Raw genomic sequence first — 23209 nt, 5'->3', positions numbered from 1 at the left:
AGGTCAGAAGGTGGGAAGTGCCCTAGAAGAGACAGGAGGTTTCCAGCCCCGCACGTGTCATCAAACGGAGACATCTGTGAAGGCTTTATGAAGAGAGGATTCTTGGAGGAGACACCCCTCGAACCACACGCGGCCGCCTTATCTTGCTGGGATGTCAGATCTCTGCCCTTGGAATTGATCACCTTGTGTCCTGTGCCACGTGATCCCCCAATCTCACCATATCTGAACCTCCAACTAACCCCTCCGCCTCCCTTCTTCCCAGGTGAACTATGACCACTTTACTCCTGGTGTTTGTGACTCTGAGAGTCATCACAGCCGTCAGCTCCCTAGAAGCTTCAGGTAAGGACACCCCCGGCGCGTGCCTCGCGCATCCAGCAGCCGCAGAAGACTGGATTCCGGGTACTAGGGCCCGAACTGAGCGCTGCCGCTCCCAGGGATATAAGCTCCCCCATCCTCGCCTTTTCCTGGGCCTAAAGGCCCCTTCCCTATGGAAGGCAAGCCTAGCTGTGCGGGGAGCGTGCCCGTGCGCCTGAACGCATGCACGCACGCACGCACGCATGCACGCACGCACGCACACGCGCGCGCATGCGTCCAGGAGCCCTAGCGCAGGTCTGCTCCCGGCCGTCCTCGCGGATGGCCAGCCGAGGGGGAGAGCTCCTGGCGGGTACCCACCTTCCCATCTATTGTCTGTGGATCTTACCCTAAACCGCCACACGCTGAGCTTGGGGCTGGGGCGGGATTATAGATAAACCAAAAAAGGAAAAGCTGCCAAGGGAGGATCCGCTAGAACATCAAAGAAGAGAAAATTCCTTGAGAAGCAGAGAGAAGTCCCCAACATATCACACAGGTCTTTGTTTTTCTTGGCAAGCCGTCGTCCTCGGGGAGACCCCGCGGGGTTTCTGATCATGGAGCCCTCAACCGAGTGAACAGACTGTCCACTGACTGCAGCACGGGTTTGCCCCAAAGTGAGCTGTATCTCCCTTAGACCTAGGCAAGAGAGGCCCCTGCTCTGGGCCACGCACTTTAGGGCTTCCCTCTGGCCCTCCTCCAGCCCCAGTGCTCCTTAAAGGATGAGGGGTCTGTAGGGACATGTCCATCCGGATCTAGGCTCTCCCTTTAGACCACACTCTGGATACCCAGCATGCTCAAAATTACCTGCCCAAGTGGACCCAAGCCACTTCCACGACCCATCCTCCAAGAGGGAGGACCATGCTCTTGGTGAGAGCCGTCCCAGGCCTGAGGGAGAGGTCAAGGGGTGGCTGTTTGTGTGCGGTGTGGACAGAGCTGGGGTGTGAGGGCTGGGATAAGCGCAGACCCCTCACGGTGCAGAGAACTGGCAGAGAAGGCGGCCTCCTGCTTGGCCACCAGAGCCCAGTGCAAAACGCTAGGAATCCAAGAATTCTAAATTTGAATCTGGCTTTTCATTTTGAAAGGTATCATTGTCAAAGAAGATAGAGCACATTTTATTTAACAATCTGTGGACTTGATTTATAACTTTTAAATATTTATACATAGGATATATGGGTCTCCATCTGTACTCTCGCTCGGGGACCCACAAATATCCAGCCCCTGGCTGTAACCTGGGTGGTTTGCCCACACAGGCAAACCGGTTCATAGGGTCACATGAGAGCTTTAAAAACTGCATCGTTGGGCCCTGCAGTCACTTTTAGCTCTCCCCGGAGAACCGGAGAACACCCAGCTCTAAAACCATGCTGTGTTGTGGGGCGAGGGCTGAGCATTCAGAGGGAGATTTTTATGGAAGGACCTAACAGTGGCTGCCCAGAACCTCAAAGCTTAGGGCTGGACCCCTCCAAATTTTCCTGCCCCCCTTCCTTGCCCTGTTACGTATCTACCACCCACAAATATCTGAGACATTTTTATATTCAACCTGTAGGCTCTCCTGGAAAAAAAAAGGGGGGTCCCATAAGTCTATATGACCTGCCGTGAAAGGTGCTATTTTTGCAAAAGTTGTTTCTTTCCCATTCCAGGAAGATCTTTTACTTCTAAGTGGATTTGGTAAACATGTGACATCTTCCCTACCAATACTCTCCGTGATTTTTTGAGGAGGTGATCATATGCCACTCCTAACTCCCACCCCTGATTGACTTTTTGCGGACGTACATGAATGTCTACTCTTTTCCGACGCTTCTCCAGCCGGCCCCCCATCCCTGAGTCCCCAACAGCAGGAGAAAATGCCTTGTCCTTCTGCAAAGACAGGATGGAGTCCAAAGCAGACCTCAAGTGTCTATGTCATTTTGCATCTGAGCTTTAAACATCATGTGGATTTTTTTTTCTTCCTCATCACAATTTTTCCTGCCCGAAAGTGATTTTCCCCCAAATCTTTAAGCTATCATTTCAGGAAGATGGGGGTCCTGTTTCTCTTATGGCTTGGTATCCCCTGGGGTACCCCAGCTTGAGAAACAGAGAGGGGGAATCTCAGCTCTAAAGTTTTCTTTGCCCTCCCTGCAGCCCTTTTCCAGTCCCATAGTTCCTGTCTTGAGGTGAGGAGACTGGGGTTCTTGAGGAAGGTTGGTCTGGAAAAGGTGTTGCAAAGCTTCCTAGAATTCCAGATGGTACAGGAGTGTCCCCCCCACACACCGTAAATACAGACGCACTCACGGGATTTTGTTATTTCCAGAACTGACCAGGAGGCTGGGTGGTCCTCTCCAGTCACTAACAGCTCTGTCCCTGCCCCACAGACCCTGACAACTCGCTGAGTGTCAGCATCCCCGAACCGTCCCCTCTGCGGGTCCTCCTGGGGAACTCCCTCACCATCCCCTGCTACTTCATCGACCCCATGCATCCTGTGACCACCGCCCCCTCCACTGCCCCCCTCGCCCCGAGAATTAAGTGGAGCCGCATTTCCAAGGAGAAGGAGGTGGTCCTGTTGGTAGCCACGGAAGGGCAGGTACGGGTCAACAGTGCCTACCAAGACAAGGTCTCGCTGCCCAACTACCCGGCCATCCCCAGCGACGCCACCTTGGAAATCCAGAACCTTCGCTCCAATGACTCTGGGATCTACCGCTGTGAGGTTATGCACGGCATTGAGGACAGCGAGGCTACCGTAGAGGTCGTGGTGAAAGGTGAGAACGTCCCACAGGGACACTGCTTCACCTGGGGAAAGAACCAGAATGGTATGCTCATGGGAGTGGATGCAGGCAGGCTGGTTTTCAAATCCCAGCTCCTACCCCGCCAGCTTCCATCCACCTGAGTCAAGTCACTTAGCTTCAGTTGTGTCTCTGTAACACAGAGATGGGACTGTCATTCTCTCTGGACTTTGAGGGACTTAAAAACATCTTGGCCATCATCACATGTAAGTGAAAGTTTGTGCTTTGCTACAATCCCATGATTCCGTGATCATCCCCATTTTACAGATAAGCAAACTGAGGTTAGGTGATCTGCCTGACGTTTCCCTGGAAGCAAGTCAGAGTGGTCTCCTGACTCTTCATCCAGATGCTTTTCCCTCTCCCACCTCCCACCCCAGACCCATTCTCAGCTCCAGAAGCCAGAGAAAGGGATGAATCCTCCCTGGCTCCCTTTCGCTCCTTGGCCCAAGGTTAGTTTGGTTAGTTTGAGGATACGGTTACTTTGATTAGTTTGAGGATAGGGTTCCCACTAGGATGCCCCTGGACTAAGGATACTTGGAGCTCTAAGTGTCTCTTTCCCTGAAGAAAATATGGGGCCTGGGAGTGCCACAAAAAAAGTAAAAGAAGGCAGATTTTAGTTCAAGAACTTTCCGATTATCGGAATTATCAGATATTCAAAACAGATACTCTGTGAGGTAGTGAGGTCCCCGTCACTAGAGGTATTTTAGCAAAGGCAGAAGGACCACATGGGAATGTGGGGAGATCAGTGCATCAGCTAGATGCCCAGACCAGGCCCCTTGACCATAGCCATAAATCTTCAAGGACTTTGACGACAGGAGGCTGTGCCTGACCTGCTCTCCCACCTGCGCGTGTCTTGCAGGCATCGTGTTCCATTACAGAGCCATCTCCACACGCTACACGCTGGACTTCGACAGGGCGCAGCGGGCCTGCCTGCAGAACAGTGCCATCATCGCCACCCCCGAGCAGCTGCAGGCCGCCTACGAGGACGGCTTCCACCAGTGTGACGCCGGCTGGCTGGCCGACCAGACTGTCAGGTATGCTGCCAGGGCCACATGCAGAGTCGGGCAGCCCGGGTCTGGGGCCGCCGTGATGCTGTGGCCAGCCTGGGCTGGGGCTGGAGTAATGCCTTGGCCTACTCTATCCATGCTTATGTCGTTGTTCGGAAGCAAATATTTGATTTGGGACCGTCCAGTTGAGCTATGAGGAAAGATACAATCATGGGTCAGCTATGCTGCATGCAAAAAATTCACCACGTGCTTTTCTAGAAAGCTCCAGTGCTCCGGGGCAAATGCTTTTAGTGGCTGCAAGGAATTTTAAAATAATATAGAACTTGCACAGAAAGCCTTTCTGTGCCTTAGTGTTTTAAAAAGGGACTTATTGTATTCATTTGAAAATGTAGCGTGAGCCATAAAGCAAGTGTGCCCCTTGTCCCAGACCGTCTCAGATAGGAGCCCCTGGGTGGTCACGACACATTCTGGAATGTCCGATGAAAATGTCTGGCTCTGTTGATGGAAGACTCCTGACCTGTCTAGATCCTTGTCAGTCTGCCTTGTGGCAGAGTCAGGAGCTGCTAGCAACTTCGCCCTAAATGAGCAAATTACCCATCATTACCCTTCCTACCCCTGTTCCCCTTTGCCAGGATCTCTGCAGTTTCTTGAGGCTTTGGTGTTTTGTGTTTTTTGTAAACCGCTTGCCTTTTTTTTGTTGTTGTTTTTAACAAGGCAAGACATAAATTAAGCTTTCTGGTGCTTTTTTCCGTGCGGGCAGCTGCTGAGGGATGTGTAGCCCAGCCGCACAGACAGAGCTCTGCCCTGGAGGGATCTCAAGCCATGAGAGCCTGTTGAGGCAGGATGAGACATTCATTCAGGGTGGATCAGAGCTCTGAAGGGAAGAGCCAGAACCACAAAGCCTCCAGAAGAAAACGAAAGAAAATATCTTCGCAATCTTGGGGTAGATCTTTCAAATCTTAGGACACAAAGGCTATCAGCAGGAAGACAAGACAAGACAGCAGCCCGGCATAGTGCAAAAGCCCGCACTGTGGCCTCAGAAAGAGCTGGGCTCAAACCACAGCCCTGACACTTACAAGCTGTGTGACCTTGGGCAAATTGTTTATCGTCTCGGGGCCCAGTTTCTTCCAGGTTAAAATGGAGAATTTCTAACACTTGCCTCATTAGGTGGACGTGAGACTCAAATGACGCAAAGTAGGGGTCGGCAAATGGTGGCCAATGGGTCAAATCCAACCCACCTTTGTTTCTGTACATAAAGTCGTGTGGGAACTCTATGACTGCTTCACACCACCGTTGCCAGAGTTGAGGGGTCAAGACGGGACACTGCGGGCCACAGACCTAAAATATTTGCTCTCTGGCCTTTGTATCGAAAAGGTTTGCAGGCCCTGGATGTTTGGTTCCAATATGTATTTGGCAAAGGGGGCTGCCTGTAATAACCACTAACTGTGAGAACATGTATTCCATCGAAGCTTGGGGAACAAAGCCATAAAGACAAACAGTCCCCATATCCAGGGCAGATGCTGGCAAACACACCAGTGAGTCCCCATTTCCTCCCACATGGGAGGAGGATACCAGGGCCCAGGCCACGTACCCCTTCTGTTCCCTGAGTGTCACACAACATCCATTCTGGGTTCCTGGCAGGTACCCCATCCACACTCCAAGGGAAGGCTGCTATGGGGACAAGGATGAGTTTCCAGGCGTGAGAACCTATGGCATCCGCGACACCAATGAGACCTATGATGTCTACTGCTTCGCTGAGGAGATGGAGGGTGAGGCCCTGTCCCCTTCCCAAGACACCTGTCTGTCCCCTTCTCCCCAGTGACACTAGGAACCATGTGGGCCTCCTCTGAGGCAGAGCACGAACCCAGGGCAGCACACACCAGACCCCTCTCTGCCTTGCCCAGAGAGGGTGAGGGGACTGTGGCGGGAAGGAACGAGCCCACAGATCCCCTCACTCCCCACTTTGGAAAGAGCCTCAGCAGGCGGTGGGTACCTACCAACTATCTGGTCCCACTACTGGGCTCAAGAACGTTTGTCTCTCTCTCTCTGCTGGGCTGGGCTGGGACTGCCCCTCCCAGCCAGGACCCCTGCTGCTCTGACCAGCCCATCACTGTCCCAAGGGTCACTGCACCAGTAAAGCCCAGCTCAGCCTTGTCACCCTCGCAAAGGACACCCCAGACCACTCCAGGGTGGGTCCATTAGAAATGTAGTTCCCAGGAGAGCCGGCTGCCCTTCCACTCTCTCTAGCTTCCCTGCTGCCAGCCCCCAGCGTCATCCAGGCTCTCCTGGTGGGCTAGTTCTGGAGAGCCTCAGTGGTGGCAGGAAGGAACCTGGGTCTTTCTCTGCTCTGTAAAGGGTGCTAATTTTGATCACACGCAGAACTTCCTGAGTGACCCAGGCATGTGGAAAACTACCTCTTCTCCCATCTGCACACATTACCCCTTTTGACACTCCAGGCTCTGCCGCCTCTGCCCCCTAGTCCACCCAAGTTTGCAGCTTCCCCCAGGCTGGAGATAAGACCTGACAACCTGGCTCATTCCGAGGCTGGGACAGTCCCCTGATTTCTCACCCCTGGGCTCCCTTTCTCTCACCCCTGGGCCCAGGGCCTATTAAGGAGCAATTATTTGTGTTCCCATTCTTGGCTCACCAAAGGCACAGCCGATCAGAGCTGCCACTGAGTGGGGACAACCAGCGCCTTCCCAGGAAACAGATGCCCACCCCCAACCCCTACCCCCCACACAACATGCTTGGGTTTGTGAAAATAGTAAAAAGAGCTCACGAGGCCCTTATGGATGCTTTGGGGGCTAGAGACCCCCATTTGGGAACCACCACTGGGAGGGTCAAAGTCTAATACCTGTTCTTCCCATCACAACTTGAATTTTTTTAAAGGATTGCTTGCATGGACAATGCTTAACTCCTAGGAAAGATGCCCTGGGAGGGTGTACGTTGCACAGCAGAGCGTGAGCAAGGATGCTGTAGAGCGGGAGTTTGGAGCCTAGGAGTCACGTGGATTCCCTGGGGATGCAGGGCAGGAGTGGGGACAGAGGTCCTCACCCTGCCCACCCCGTCCCTCACAGGTGAGGTCTTCTATGCGACGTCTCCGGACAAGTTCACCTTCCAGGAGGCGGCCGACGAGTGCCGGCGGCTGGGCGCACGGCTGGCCACCACGGGCCAACTCTACCTGGCCTGGCAGGGCGGCATGGATGTGTGCAGTGCCGGCTGGCTGGCCGACCGCAGCGTGCGCTACCCCATCTCCAAGGCCCGGCCCAACTGCGGGGGCAACCTCCTAGGCGTGCGGACCGTCTACCTGCACGCCAACCAGACGGGCTACCCGGACCCCTCGTCCCGCTACGACGCCATCTGCTACACAGGTGGGGCTCAGAGGGATGCCAGGAAGGGGGGGCGTTGTGTCGTGGGAATGGGGGCCCAGAGAAGAGGAGCTGGGAATGGGGGTTGTTTTCTACCCCTTCAAGGAGCCACAGGTGCCCAAACCCCATGTCTCAACACCTCTGCTATCACTAGCTCCTAGAACGCCTAAGGGAGAGGCACCGTAGGCAGATCCCGCCCTGGCTCGTCAGCTCAGAAGAGGATTAAAAGAGCGAGCTTAGAATCTGTGTTTGCTCAGGTTGGAGTCATAGCTCTGCCTCAGGTGACTGTGCAGCTAGGGAGAGCCTCAATGTTCCCATCTGTCCAAGGGGTGGGTGGTGGGCATGAAACCATGCCCCCCCCAGAGGCGGGCACTGTTACCCACCCTCTGGAATCCAGTCTACAGAAGGGCCACAGGGTCATCGAAAAGAGTGGGCAGGAGGGGACAGTGTTGACCTGCAATTTATTTTGAAAATTCAGACTAAACCTTTTAAAAATAAGATTTTTATCTCATGTTACACAGTCTAGGTTAGGGATAACAATTACATGCTAATTCTTAGAGGGGAAAAAAAAACGTGGATACTATGGAGCTGTGTCCCTGTTATGACAAAATTGGGACAGCACAGTGGCCTAGCTCCTTTCTGTTTGGCTTTCATGGCCTGAATTTCCATGACTAGAGGCATTTTTGCCAAAGTAACGAGGATTCCCCCCAAAGCCTCTCTTAACCGTTCAATATCCTAACCAGCCTTTTGGAAGGGGTAGCACGCTTGTGGGTCTCCTCTCTTAAAATGATTGACTGGCTTGTCCCTGCCAGTAACTGATTTACCTTGTCCTGCTGGCCAGTTACAGCACCGGGTACCCAGAAGATAGGTGAGGAGGCAGCAGGCGTTGATCAGGAAGGGACGTTTAGCTGGACTGGTCATATAAGTGGTGAGCCGCTCGGTCAGTGTCTCGTGGCATGATCCCTTGGAACTCTTCGGCCACACGGAGACGGAGAGCTTTCCTTCCCTGGTGGGGAAGGAGGGATCTGCTGCTCATCTCCCTCAGGCCAGCCCCATGTTGAGCCACTAAAGCCTGTCTCTCTCCCCACCCCAGGTGAAGACTTTGTGGACATCCCAGAAAACTTCTTCGGGGTGGGCGGCGAGGAGGACATCACCATCCAGACCGTGACCTGGCCTGACGTGGAGTTGCCGCTGCCCAGAAACGTCACCGAGGGTGAAGCCCGAGGCAACGTGATCCTCACCGTGAGACCCGTCTTCGGTGTCTCTCCCACTGTCCCGGAGCCCGAGGAGCCCTTCACGTCCGCCCCGGAGCCCGAGGAGCCCTTCACGTTTGCCCCTGATGGAGGGGCCACTGCCTTCCCTGAGGCTGAGAACAGGACCGGAGAGATCACCAGGCCCTGGGGTGTTCCCGCTACGCCCGGCCCAGCCTTCACCGCCTTCACCAGTGAGGACCATGTCGTGCAGGTGACCGCAGCCCCAGGCGGAGCTGAGGTGTCTGGGCGGCCACGATTGCCTGGGGGTAAGTGCCCGCCCCTCAGGGGGCTGCATGGGGGCTGGGGGCCAGGTGGAGAGAACTTGGAGTACCTAAGGATCTGTACCTTCAACTTTGCCTGAGACCTGGGCCAAGCCTTCCTCCCCTCAGACTCGGTTCTCTTCGCTTGTAAAACAAGGAGGTGGGCCAGAGAGTGACCCCCATGCTCTTTTGCCACAAAGCATTTCCTTCAAATGAAATCGTAGGTGGAAATGGAAATATGTGTCAAGCAGAGAAGGATGCCACCTGGGTCTAGGGGGGAGTGGAGCCAAGAACTGGGGCCCTTTTGTCCAGGGCGCCCCCTCTCCCCATCAGGCACCGCCACAGAACAGAGCCGCTTGAAAACCGCTGTACGAGGTGACCCCGGGGCTCCTCACAGAGTTGACCTTCGGGGACAGGGGTCAGTAAACCAAGCTCCGACGATCACACCAGCTTGCCACCTGTTTCTATATGGTCCACACACCAAGGATGGCTTTACAGTCTTAAATAGTTGGGGGGCAAAGTCAGAGTGAGAATAACCTTTTGTGTCATGTAACGAAAATGACATAAAATTCAAGATTCAATATCCGCGAATAGAGCTGGACTGGAACAAAGCCACAGCTACTCGTCAGTGTGCTCTCTGTGGCCCATTATGGGCTGTCACCGAAGAGTTGAGCAGTTGTGACAGAAACCAGTGAGCCCACGAAACTAAACTATGTCCTGTCTGACCCTTTCCAGAAAATGCTTGCCAGCCCCTCTTCTAGGAAAGGTGTATTCCAGGGGCTTAATAAAGGTGTGGAGGCTTGGGATGTTATAGAGCTCAGCTGCTCTCCAAACTCTAATCCAAGGACAGGAAGGACATTCTGGGGTGGCTTTTGTAAGGGCCTTGGTGGTATCCCCTTCTGGGGGAAAAGCAGACGGACACTGCCACCCACTATCACACCCAGGATGCCACCAAGTGGGATTTCAGCCCGAAATGCCCCAATGAATACAATCTGTTGTGAAGGAGAAATCGTTTCAGAGTTTTAGGGTACCCCCCAAATGGCTGGGTCCCAGGGTTAGGCCAAGACTAGAAAGAGTCCCATTGGCTCTGGGTGGGAAGGTGCCAAGGGACAGATGAGTGTTGGCCACAGGACAGAGCAAGGGACGTGGGACAGTATCAGACCAAGGATTTGAAGGTGTGACATAGGCTGGTCAATCACCTTGGGGAGGGTCAGAAACAGAGACCAGTGTATACAGCCGAACACAGCAGGAGACGCAGAGTAAGGGGGTGGCTCAAGGACAGGGCTCTGCCTCTTCGAGAACCTGGCAAAAACCACGAGGCCACTCCCAGAATATGCCTGGTACATGCCCATAGAAACACTGGCTGGCATCTTCAGGCAGGCCCTGCTTCCTGGGGCCTGGGCCGGGTACAATAAATGCAAGGGGTTGTCCAATATATTCCTTAGGCTTCTCTCTATTTTCCAAATGTTCTGTAACGAGTGCTTATTCTTTTCATAATGAGAAAAAAATGCATTTGTTTCAAAGAGTAAAGAGACAAAGAGGAGGGTTGGGGACACCCAGGGCAGAAGAGTCCTCCAAGGCCCTCTCAGGGAGATGGATTTCAGGAGTGGCTTGAACAAGCAGAGGGAACCAACTTGGTTGAGAATAGGATCAGAGGAAGGAAAGGAAGGAGAGGATGAAGGGGAATCATTCCTGAAGGAGCCGGGGCTCCCTCCCTGCCCTCAAAGCCAAAGAACCAGGCCCCCTGGGCTCTGTCACCGTGGTGTCCAGTGCCTGCCCTGAGCCTACCTGGTCTCTCCTTCTCTTCCTCTCCCCCCAAGCAGGGGTTGTGTTCCACTACCGCCCTGGATCCGCCCGCTACTCACTGACCTTTGAGGAGGCTCAGCAGGCCTGCCTGCGCACTGGGGCTGTCATCGCCTCTCCAGAGCAGCTCCAGGCCGCCTACGAGGCAGGCTACGAGCAGTGCGACGCCGGCTGGCTGCAGGACCAGACCGTCAGGTGAAGGACCAGCCCCGCCCCCCAGGCCAAAGCCAACCATGAGTGGTCGGGCTCGGGGAGCAGCACCTGTCCAGCACCCAGCAGAACGGGCACCTGCTACACTGTGCAGTAATTAATTAATTGACTCCATGGCTCCTCCCCTAATTTCTCCCCCAGAACCAAGGCATATTCTGAGCAGGTGGGGAAGGGCCCAAGGTGACATTAAGTCCTTGGTCATTTACCCCCTGGAGACAGGGAGAATCTCTCCTCAAGGTCCCCCACCCCAGACCCCTCCAGCTTGACTCAGTGCCCTTCCATATAACGTGCTCTCTTCTGAAGCCAGGAATCCCCCAGGGGCCCCCAGACCCTTCCCCCAGCCACGCAGGGAGCTTGATGCAAGAGGAGCTCCATTCGGGTTTCGATCCCACCAGATGCCTGAAGATGTGCCCAAGTCCCCAAGAGACCTGCCAGCCTCTCCCTGGGCCCCGCATCCCCCAGCCTCTAGAACAGGCCTCCACGCACCCCTCCTGTGCTCCTTTGCAGATACCCCATTGTGAGCCCACGGACTCCGTGTGTGGGTGACAAAGACAGCAGCCCAGGGGTCAGGACCTACGGTGTGCAGCCAGCATCAGAAACCTATGATGTCTACTGCTACGTGGACAGGCTCGAAGGTACGGCCCGTGTTCTCGAATTTTGGGCCCCAGGCAGGGGGCTAATGGGGAGACACAAAGAACCACCCGGTTCTGTTCCTTTTCCAGCCTCTCTCTCAGATCAAGCTCATTCTCTCCCTCCTGCATGGTTCATGCGGGTTCCCCCAGCACTGCAGGCGAGCACTGATTAAAAAGCAGTGAGTTCTGCCGATCAATGAGTCTTTAATTATTACAAATAAATGTTAGGTATGCCATCTGTCTCGTGGGGAGTCCCAATGCCCAGGAACAAATCAAAGGTTCTGGGAAGTCCTGCAGTAGAAAATCTTTTAAACTCTGCTTAACCAAGCAGCGCAAGCAAAAAGACCTTTTTTTTTGTTTCGTTTCATTTCTTTTAATTACAATGATCATCACCGAATTACTATTCCAATGAACCCAATTTTGGAAATGCTGGTGTCCTGGAAAGAGTTCAGCATACCCACCCACTTGTTCTGGGGACCTGGGGCAAATTACTTAACCTCTCTGGGCCTTAGTTCCCTCATCTATAAAATAGGAGTTAATTGTGCTAATATCAGCCTTGGTGAGTATTAAATGAGATGTGTGTGAGAAGGGCCTGGTACAAGTAGGTATTCAGTAAACATGAACTTCCTTCCCTCAAATCAGACAGTACCATTCTGGGTACCATTCTGGATGTAGGGACCCAAACCCCAAGAGTGGCTCCAGGACCCAGCCCTCCCCTCAGTGAGTCCCCAGGTGTGGGGGTGGGGGGCTGCCAGTCCTCAGGTGCTCCGTGCTTGAGTCCTGTGGTGGAGGGGAGCCCAAGGGGTCAGAGGGAGGGTGCCCGAGAGTGACTGGACACGCTAGACAAGACGGAAGGAGGGAAGGCTGTTCCTATACAGACGGACCGACTGGTCTCAGTTCAGTTGCCCTGCCCCTCACTCCCCCACCCCCCAGTAAGCAGAGGCCGCTCTGGCTGTGGGCATGAGGGTCACACCTGCCACCTGCTTCTGCCCCCAGGGGAGGTGTTCTTCGTCACACGCCTGGAGCAGTTCACCTTCCAGGAAGCGCTGGCATTCTGTGAATCTCACAACGCCACCCTGGCCTCCACGGGCCAGCTCTACGCCGCCTGGAGCCGAGGCCTGGACAAGTGCTATGCCGGCTGGCTGTCGGACGGCAGCCTCCGTTACCCCATCGTCACCCCGAGGCCTTCCTGCGGCGGAGACAAGCCAGGCGTGAGAACTGTCTACCTCTACCCCAACCAGACAGGCCTCCCTGACCCGCAGTCCCGGCACCATGCCTTCTGCTTCCGAGGTATGCTTTCCTGCCTCTCCTCCAGCCTCCTTTCTGCCTGGCGCGTGATTCCTCTGGGTTCACCCCTTCTGGGCCCTGTCCACCATCCCTGTCCCTCCGAGCAAGGAGGAGAAAGCCCCTCTGGGGCAGGAAAGTTCTGGAGCTAGCATGACCTTAAGTGTTGACCCCAAGGCAAGTACATCCTCCTAAAGGTCCCCAGAGAGCAGCAGAGAGAGATGAGTGAGAACTGGGGCTCTAAAGTTAGGCAGACCTGAATTTTAATTACAGCTCTGCTGCTTAGTGGCTGTGTAACCCGGGGCAAGTCACTTGATCTCTCTGTTCCTCTGCTTAGCCTATAATAATTCCTTCTTCAAAGAGGTGTGCAGATAAACTGGAAGAGGGCATACAGAACACTTGGCATTGTGCTTGGGACATAGTAAATTCTCAGTAAATGTTACTTTTTCTATAGATAACAGACACATACATATAGATATGCTGTTTTAATTTGTATACCCTCGCCCAGTTTTCTCCTGCTTGTAAATATGTTTGTGATAAGTTGAGTCAAAGTATTCTTTTACTCTTCACTAAGCACCAGAAATTCATGGTTCTAATTGGCCCACGCTGAGGACCCACTGCCGCATCAGTCCGTCCTCATCACCTGTGGGAGTTCTGGGAGTGATGTCTTCCAGCAGCCCAGGGGGTGTGGCTAGGGCGTGGCCAAGCCCTGCAGGGCTCTGCCTGGATGAGATCCACCCCCCCCACCCCCCCCACCCCCGGTTTTCGATCTACTACAGTGGAGATTATAGTCACTCCTTGGGCCACGTTTTATATCCAATGCATCAAAACTTCCTATGAATGTATCATTATTTAAAACAAAGGTAACAAAAAAATAAAACCTGAGCTTTCCCCAGCTTCTCAGACTTCGAGAGCCATCTTTGAAAAACCTAGTTCAAAGGACACTCAGCCCCACTGCACAGCCTCAAGAAAGCCAGACCCTTCCTGGAGGATGTGTTGGGGCTCTTGTGCCGGTACCCCCTCCCCGCTCTGGGCAACAGAAGCCAAACCAGTTAGCCTCCCAGTTCGTTCTTAGACCTGCACCCCCACTGGCCCCGACCCTCTGTGAACTCGGTCTTTTCTGTAACTTTGAAGAGATTTGACCTCCTTCCCAACTGAGCCCACCACTGGTTTTCCTTAAACCAAAACAGTTACGCGCCCCCTTCCCCCATCTATAAATCCCACCTTCTGCCTCCAGTGCCAGGACCACTTCATGGATTTTAAATAACAGCCTCCTATTTTTGACCCAGACATACTTGGAACCTAATTTCAGACCCCAGGAAAGGCAGCATCGTGCCTGGGAGCAGAGTCTGGCACCAGATACTTGCCTTCGAAGACGGGATCTGCCACTTATAAGCCAGTGGCCCTGGCAAGTCATTTAACTCAGGGCCTTAGATTTCCCATCTGGACCTGAGATCATAGTCTCTATCTCATAAGGCTGTTGTGGGATAAAATGATTTTGTATACATAACACCTTTAAACAGTGCCTTACATGTACGATACATTCTGCGGAAGGCATGCCCCAGACCGCCCTGAAATAATCTGTGTGTGATGGTGTGTGCGTATCAGTATCGTGTAAGTGATGCAGTCAGCTCAAGACTGAGCCGTCTTTCTGGGCTTGAGGTGGGCTGCAGGTGAAGGTCGAGGTCCAACAAGGTTTTTGCACCAGGCTGCCCCCCCCCCTGCCAAAATCCCCTAGTTCCCCTGGGATGGGTCACTGGCAGGAAGGAAGACTCACCACCAGCCTCTCTTTAGGTGTCTCAGCAGCGCCCTCTCCAGGAGAAGAAGAGGGTGGCACACCTACTCCCTATGTGGTGGAGGACTGGATCGCTACCCAAGTGGGGCCTGGTGTGGCTGCTGTCCCTGTGGGGGAGGAGACGACTGCCATCCCAGACTTCACCATTGAGCCGGAAAACCAGACGGAATGGGAACCAGCCTACAGCCCAGCGGGCACTTCCCCACCGCCAGGTCTGTGAGGCGAGGGCTCTGGGGTGTATCTTGAAGTCGCATGTGCCTGTCTCCCTGGGCTGTGGCCCAGCCCGCAGTGGTTCTTCCCCCGGGGCCTGTGCTGTTTCCCCAGCCCTGACACTGGCTGGCCGCATATCCAGCTGTGGGCAACACCAGCCATCTCAACTGGCCTCTGGGACAACCACCAAGGGAAAGAAGAGGCAGACTTTTTCACAAAACACCCCCCCCCCCCCGCCTTCTACCCCACAACTCGCTATTCCCTGCTTTTTATTCCTCCCACCTGTACTGCGTTACCTATCACTGAGCTGATCAGAAGGCTCTTAGTCTGTCTTCCTGCATTCACATCTTTATCCTCTAACCTTTTAAAAACTCTCTTGTAGGAAGATCTCCAAGAGTGGGGAAGGACCTATAGGGGTCTTTGGAAGTGTGACTGTGACCTGTCACCTTGCCTTGATCCTCCTTCTATGTCCCTCTTTTGGGCCAGGTATCCCCAGCCAGCACTTCCTGAGCCCCATCTGTCCTGATCAAGTCAGATGGAACTTGATGGGATGAAAGCTTTGGTCCCCTAACCATGTCAGAAAAAGTGTTTTACAGCCGTAAGTTTAGGGACATGCTGGCCTACAGAAAGATTAAAAGGTTCCCCCATGCCCCCCCACTACAGACCTTCTCAGTGCCTTTAGTACGCTAATATGTGCTGTAAGGCAGAGGGGGTGATGTATTCAAAGTGTCCCAAATGAATCTTCCCCCCACCCCAGCCCCCATGGAGTATTCGTTTATGGCCCAGTTTGGGTAAGGCTGAATTAAACAAAGCCCAGTAATGTGTGTGTGCTTAGTAGAGTCAGGTTGTCCAGGGACATGTTCATTTGAAGAAATGAGTATATCAGAGCTTTGCACGGGTCCGTGTAGTCACTCATTCACTGCACTGTTCCCAAGCCACTCATCCAGGCCAGACACGCCTCTGGGTGCTGGAAATGCAAAAGCCTGTCCTCCCTCCAGGTGGGAAGGTGAGGATGTGTCAGTGGAACAGGTGGGATTCTGGCCCAGTGACCTCACCCAGCAGCCACACCTGCCTGTGCCTTTTCCTCACACTTCACCAAGACCGGAATAACCGAGGCCTGTGTGGCCAGAGTGTGTAGCTTGGCACAGGATCCTGGCACCAACTAGTGGGAGTTGTCAAGGGAAGGGACTCCAACGGGCCCCTAGAAACATTTTCCATACTTCAGTTCCCTACCACCTTGGCCATATCAGAAACCATCTGTACTGTTGTTAACTCTCTTGTCTTTTTCTTTAAATTGACTTGCCTTTAAAAAGAAATCTTAATTTATTTAAAAGAGAAATGTTTTATCATGACTGTAAGTGGTTACTCCAGAATGTTTCCGGTATATATGTATATTTTATATATCTGTCTCCACCTAACGCCCTCTTGCAAGCCTCCACTACTATCCTGAACCCCACACCTACCTCCAGGATTCTCCTGTAAGCCAGAGTAGGCTGTGAGCCTGCCCAGTGGGACTAGCATCTGCTTGGCTCGGGTTCTCTGCCTAAGAAATAAGCCCAAAAGAATGTGCAAGCTCCAATCCCAGCTAGGCATTTTGTTGGGTCTTCTTTTTGTTTGTTTTTTTAGTTTATGTATTTATTTGAGAGAGAGAAAGCGTGTGTGTGCAGGCAAGCGCGGGGAGGCGCTGAGGGAGAGAGAGAATCTTAAGCACACTCCCGTGCTGAGCACAGAGCCCGACTCGGGTCTCCATCTCATGACCCTGAGATCATGACCTGAGCCGAAGCCAAGAGCCAGACGCTCAACTGACTGAGCCATCCAGGTGCCCCAGCCAGCTGGGTTATTTTTAAATGCAAAAGGTAGAAACAAGAGGGAAGGAAAAGAATGCAACCGTGATTATTTAGAATGATGAGACTTTTTCCGCTTTGGTTTCCCAGTCCTCTGCAGTAGCAGTCTCAGAATTGGAAAAGTTGATGTATTTTTGCAAACAGTACTACCTGGCCTCCCCTGCCTCAGAGGGATGGGATTGGATGAGTGATTCTCAAACTTGAAGGGGCATCAGCATCATGAGGGTTCCAGGGTCGGGGGGCAGTGGGGAAGGGGCTTATTGAAAGATGACACGCCTGGGCAGCTTAGTTGGTTAAGTGTCTGACTCGTGGTTTCCACTCAGGGTCCTGGGATTGAGCCCTGTGTTGGGCTCCCCACTCAGTGGGGAGTCTGCTTGTCTCCCTCTCTGCCCCTCTCCCCCGCTCACGCTCTATCCCTTTTTCTAAAATAAACAAATAAATATTTAAAAAAATAAAAGTTGGGGGGAAAAAAAGATGACATGCTACCCCCACCGTAGAGTCCCCAGAGGGACTGGGAGGTGGGGGAGCTCTGAGAGTCTGCTTTTCTGTCAGGCTCCCGGAGAATGCTTGTATTGCTGGTAATGCTAAGGCTGCCAGTGTAGGGAGCACACTTTGCAAATCATGGGTTTAGCTAAATGAGGTGATGGTGTGGAGGTACTGGAGAGGGGACCTCCATTACTTTCCATGGGAGCCAGACCCCTACTTGCATGGGCTGTGGATGGCGCCCCCTGGAGTCTCAAAGAGCACAGCTTCCTGGGCCCCACCCTCCTTCCTTCCCCAGACACTGTGCAAGGTTCCATTAGAAGACGTCTGAGCACACCTCTGAAGAAAAGTTTTACTGTGGAAGGAATGGGTGAGGCTCCAATAGAGCAGAGTTACTAAATCCACACCTCATCTTCTTCCTTTCCTCCAGGGATCCCTCCAACATGGCCTTCCACCAGCACAGCAACAGAGGAGAGCACAGAAGGCCCTTCTGGAACAGAAGTGCCCTCAGCCTCAGTGGAGCCATCGCCCTCAGAGGAGCCGTCCCCCTCAGAGGAGCCGTCCCCGTCAGAGGAGCCGTCCCCGTCAGAAGAGCCGTCCCCCTCAGAAGAGCCATCCACCTCAGAGGAGCCTTCGTTCCCCTGGGAGGAGCTGTCCACACTTTCACCCCCAGTGCCCAGTGGGACTGAGCTGCCAGGCTCTGGGGAAGTATCCGGGGTACCTGAAGTCAGTGGTGACTTCACAGGCAGTGGAGAAGTTTCAGGACGTCTGGACTCCAGTGCGCAACCCTCAGGAGAAAGTGCAAGCGGACTGCCCTCTGAAGATCTTGACGCCAGTGGGCTCACCTCTGCTGTGGGCTCAGGCCTTCCTGTGGGAAGTGGACTGGCTTCAGGGGATGAAGATAAAATTCCATGGTCCAGCATTCCTAAAGTTGGAGGTGAGGGCCTAGAGACCTCTGCCTCTGGAGTAGGGGAACTCAGCGGGCTGCCTTCTGGAGAAGGTCCAGAAGTCTCTGCCTCTGGAGTAGAGGACCTCAGCAGGATGCCTTCTGGAGAAGGTCCAGAAGTCTCTGTCTCTGGAATAGAGGACATCAGTGGGTTACCTTCTGGAGAAGGTCCAGAAGTCTCTGTCTCTGGAGTAGAGGACCTCAGTGGGTTACCTTCTGGAGAAGGTCCAGAAGTCTCTGCCTCTGGAGTTGAGGACCTCAGTGGGTTACCTTCTGGAGAAGGTCCAGAAGTCTCTGCCTCTGGAGTTGAGGACCTCAGCAGGCTGCCTTCTGGAGAAGGTCCAGAAGTCTCTGCCTCTGGAGTAGAGGACCTCAGCAGGCTGCCTTCTGGAGAAGGTCCAGAAGTCTCTGTCTCTGGAATAGAGGACATCAGTGGGTTACCTTCTGGAGAAGGTCCAGAAGTCTCTGCCTCTGGAATAGAGGACATCAGTGGGTTACCTTCTGGAGAAGGTCCAGAAGTCTCTGTCTCTGGAGTTGAGGACCTCAGTGGGTTACCTTCTGGAGAAGGTCCAGAAGTCTCTGCCTCTGGAGTTGAGGACCTCAGTGGGTTACCTTCTGGAGAAGGTCCAGAAGTCTCAGTTTCGGGAGTAGAGGACCTCGGTGGACTTCCTTCTGGAGAAGGTCCAGAAGTCTCAGCCTCTGGAGTAGAGGACCTCGGTGGACTTCCTTCTGGAGAAGGTCCAGAAGTCTCAGCCTCTGGAGTAGAGGACCTCAGCCGGCTACCTTCCGGAGAAGGTCCAGAAGTCTCTGCCTCTGGAGTTGAGGACCTCAGCCGGCTACCTTCCGGAGAAGGTCCAGAAGTCTCTGCCTCTGGAGTAGAGGACCTCAGCCGGCTACCTTCTGGAGAAGGTCCAGAAGTCTCAGCCTCTGGAGTAGAGGACCTCGGTGGACTTCCTTCTGGAGAAGGTCCAGAAGTCTCAGCCTCTGGAGTAGAGGACCTCAGCCGGCTACCTTCTGGAGAAGGTCCAGAAGTCTCTGCCTCTGGAGTAGGGGACCTCAGTGGACTTCCTTCTGGAGGAGAAGGAATAGAGACCTCTACCTCTGGTGTAGGGGACCTCAGCAGGTTGCCTTCTGGAGAAGCTTCTGCCTCTGGAGTAGGGGACCTCAGTGGGCTACCTTCTGGAGAAGTTCCAGAAGCCTCTGCTTCTGGAGTAGGGGACCTCAGTGGACTTCCTTCTGGAAGAGAAGGTCTAGAGACTTCTGCCTCTGGTGTAGGGGACCTCAGTGGGCTGTCTTCTGAAGAAGGCCCAGAAGCCTCTGCCTCTGGAATAGGGGACCTCAGTGGACTTCCTTCTGGAAGAGAAGGTCTAGAGACCTCTGCTTCTGGAGTAGAGGACCTTGGTGGATTGCCTTCAGGAGGGGAGGGTCTAGAGACCTCTGTTTCTGGCGCTGAGGATCTCAGCGGGTTACCCTCTGGAAAAGAAGACTCAATTGGTTCAGCTTCTGGAGCCTTGGACTTTGGCAGAATACCTTCTGGAACTGTGGGAAGTGGGCAAGCTCCAGAAGCAAGTGGCCTTCCTTCAGGGTTTAGTGGTGAGTATTCAGGGATGGACCTTGGAAGTGGCCCATCCTCTGGTCTACCTGACTTTAGTGGACTTCCCTCTGGATTCCCAACTGTCTCCCTAGTGGATACTACCTTGGTGGAAGTGGTCACAACTACCAGTGCAAGTGAACTGGAAGGGAGGGGAACTATTGGCATCAGCGGTGCTGGAGAAACGTCAGGACTGCCCTTCAGTGAGCTGGACATTAGTGGGGCAGTTAGTGGCCTCCCTTCAGGAGCTGAACTCAGTGGCCAAGCATCTGGGTCTCCTGATATCAGTGGGGAAACATCTGGATTCTTTGGTGTCAGTGGACAGCCATCAGGGTTTCCTGACATCAGTGGGGGAACATCTGGGCTTTTTGAGGTCAGTGGACAGCCATCAGGGTTTTCTGGGGAAACATCTGGAGTAACCGAGCTTAGCGGACTGCCCTCCGGACAACCAGATGTCAGTGGAGAAGCCTCTGGAGTTCTTTCTGGCAGTGGCCCACCATTTGGCATAACCGACCTCAGTGGAGAAGAATCTGGGATCCGTGATATCAGTGGGCAGCCATCAGGGTTGCCAGAGTTCAGCGGGACAACTTCTGGAGTCCCTGGCCTGGTTTCCGGGACCACGAGTGGCAGTGGCGAGTCTTCTGGAATTACATTTGTGGACACCAGTTTGGTTGAAGTGACCCCAACTGTGTTTAAAGAAGAAGAAGGTTTAGGGTCTGTGGAAGTCAGTGGACTCCCTTCAGGGGAGGCAGATGTCTCGGGCGTATCTGGGATTGTGGATGTCAGTGGCCAATCTTCCGGAGCAGTTGACTCCAGCGGGTTGACATCCCAGCCTCCAGAATTCAGTGGCCTTCCAAGTGGAGTAGCTGAAGTCAGTGGAGAATCCTCTGGAGCAGAGAGTGGGAGCAGCCCACCCTCGGGAGCCTATGACAGCAGTGGACTCCCATCTGGGCTCCCCACTGTGTCTCTTGTAGACAGAACTTTGGTGGAATCCATCACTCAGGCTCCGACAGCCCAGGAAGCAGGAGAAGGGCCTTCGGGCATTTTGGAACTCAGCGGGGCCCATTCTGGAGCACCAGACGTGTCTGGAGACCACTCGGGGGTTTTGGACCTAAGCGGGCTGCCGTCCGGGCTGCTGGAGCCCAGTGGAGAGCCATCGGGTACTCCGTATTTTAGTGGGGACCTTTCTGGCACCGTGGATGTAAGTGGAGATTCCTCTACAGCCACAAGCACCAGTGGGGAGGCCTCGGGGCTTCCAGAAGTTACTTTAATCACTTCAGAGTTCGTGGAGGGTGTCACCGAACCAACTGTTTCCCAGGAACTTGCCCAAAGACCCCCTGTGACACATACCCCCCAGCTGTTTGAGTCCAGTGGAGAAGCCGCTGCATCTGGGGAAGTTAGTGGAGCTACACCAACGTTCCCCGGGGCTGGGCTAGAAGCGTCATCAGTCCCGGAATCCAGCAGCCAGACGCCTGTCTTTCCTGAGGCTGGGGTGGGGGCGTCTGCCGCCCCTGAGGCCAGTGGACGAGCTTCCGGGGCCGCTGAGGTAGGTGAAGGTACCTCCGCCTTCCCTGAAGCAGATGTGGAGGGGGCCTCAGGCCTGGGAGTGAGCAGCAGCGCCTCTGCCTTTCCTGAAGGCCCCAGGGAAGGCTCGGCCACCCCGGGAGTACAAGAGGAGCCGACCAGCACCTATGCTGTGGGCACAGAGGCGTCAGGCTGGCCTTCGGCCACTCCGATGACATCTGGAGACAGGACTGAAGTCAGCGGAGACCTGTCCAGTGCCACGTCAGGGCTGGATGTTGTCATGAGCCCCAGCGTCCCAGAGTCCGAGTGGATCCAGCAGACCCAGCGCCCTGCAGAGGCGCCTCTAGAAATCGAGTCCTCAAGCCCCTTGCACTCAGGAGAAGAGACCCAAACAGCCGAAACAGCCACCTTCCCCACAGATGTTTCCATCCCCACTTCTCCACGAGGGACAGATGAATCAGCACCAACCGCTCCAGGTACGGTCGCGATGTTTTTTTCTCCTTTCAGTGTGTTCGGGGAGTTCAGACTGTAGTGTAGTGAGAGGCAGCGTCAACTCACGCTCCTCTACAGGCCAGCTGTGTAGCCTCAGGCAAGTTTCTTAATCTCTCTGAGCCTCATCTGGAAGGTGGGAAGAGTACCAGGGACTAGTAAACAGGATATAAATACATACCGAACAAGTACTTAGCATCTAACTTCGCACCCGGCGCACACTTGGAGGCTCGTGCTTGCTCGGGTTGCAGTGGAGTTACATCCCAAGAGCAATTAGACGTGAGTCCAACTGTCTGTGCTTGGCACAGGGAGAGAGAAGGGGGACTCTTCAGATAGTGCTAGAAATTCTACTCGCGCCCCTTTCCCATGGAGTTCGTGTGAGAGGAGAGAATGAATTTGATGACATCTATGCCCAGATATTAACTTCATGTAGGGTTAAGACCTGCATGATGTAAAGACCTGAAGCGTCACGCCGGCTGTCCTGACTTTGGTCCCCCCCCGACCCCGACCCCGGCACAGGTGCCTTCTCCGTACCACGGTCTCACTTTGACACAGCCTAGGCACCGGGCACAGGAGGCTGATATTTTCCTTTGCTTTTTGCCTGGGGCTCCCTTGTCCCTCCCTCTGGGCCGAGAGACCTCTCCCAGTCAGAGAGTCCCCCCACCCGAGATGCTGGGGCCAGGTCCCCAGAGTCCCCAGAAACATGCTGACCCAGAGCCAGCCTCATGGGCTTCAGGGATTTTGTGCCCCAACCTCAGAGTCTCAGAGGCGAGGCTGCACCTCCGGCAGGCAGCTGCGGTCTCGCTGCTCAGTGTCTCCCCGGGAGCTGCGGCCCCATCGGGTCCCGTGCCGAGGGGCCCTGTGGGAACTGCCGGGAGACGGAGGGACCCATCTCCCGCCCATGCCCCCCACCCCGGCCACATTGGCAAGCATTGCAACATAGCTAAGCCCCTCGTCGACCGTGGGGGGACAGGCAGGGGAACAAGGGGGACCCCTTTATTCCCCAGAAGGGGCCGCAGGCAGGAGGAGGTGACCAAGGCCCGCTGAGGCTCAGGCTTCCCAGACCAAGAAGGAGAGGGGCACAGTGACACCGCAGGGTAGACGCCACAGGGTAAACATGGCACGTCTCTCTGGAAAATCTAGTCTACATGGCACTTTCGGGGAAAAAAGTTCAAGTAATTAAACCGGGAAATAGTTCCTTTTTTTGTTAAGCCAATGATTGTTTTATGAGTCAAATGCCAAATATGCTTGAATTTTGAAGACAACATCCGTGACTTTCAGGAAGTGTGGAGCTAGGACATCAGTGGGGTCGAGCCGGTCATGCCTCCTGGGCCCCGGGAGGGAAGCCCCAAGGGGGCTGCCTTGCACTGTCAGAGCCACCCTCTGCAGGAAAGCCCCTGCTC

General features: G+C 54.2%; 1 protein-coding gene across 5 annotated transcripts in view; it reads left to right on the top strand.

Annotated features, from left to right (window-relative positions):
* Positions 1-269: 269 nt before the first annotated feature.
* ACAN (aggrecan) overlaps positions 270-23209 on the top strand; it is a gene marked incomplete at both ends in the record, with an annotated part of 35365 nt that continues 12425 nt past the window's right edge. For 3 of the 5 annotated variants that reach the window (XM_080809366.1, XM_080809363.1, XM_080809362.1), the window contains 11 exons: positions 270-339; positions 2700-3083; positions 3967-4141; positions 5756-5883; positions 7192-7485; positions 8576-9001; positions 10819-10993; positions 11516-11643; positions 12637-12930; positions 14719-14931; positions 17687-21793. In XM_080809366.1, coding sequence (XP_080665492.1) covers positions 270-339; positions 2700-3083; positions 3967-4141; positions 5756-5883; positions 7192-7485; positions 8576-9001; positions 10819-10993; positions 11516-11643; positions 12637-12930; positions 14719-14931; positions 17687-21793 — 6394 coding nt within the window. The remainder of the gene's footprint in view (positions 340-2699; positions 3084-3966; positions 4142-5755; positions 5884-7191; positions 7486-8575; positions 9002-10818; positions 10994-11515; positions 11644-12636; positions 12931-14718; positions 14932-17686; positions 21794-23209) is intronic. The other 2 variants (XM_080809365.1, XM_080809364.1) reach the window with 1 other exon arrangement.

This window comes from Martes martes, assembly GCF_963455335.1.
Source record: "Martes martes genome assembly, chromosome: 7".
NCBI lineage: Eukaryota > Metazoa > Chordata > Mammalia > Carnivora > Mustelidae > Martes > Martes martes.
Note: the sequence above shows the minus strand (reverse complement) of the source record. Positions and strands in the feature narration are given on the sequence as shown.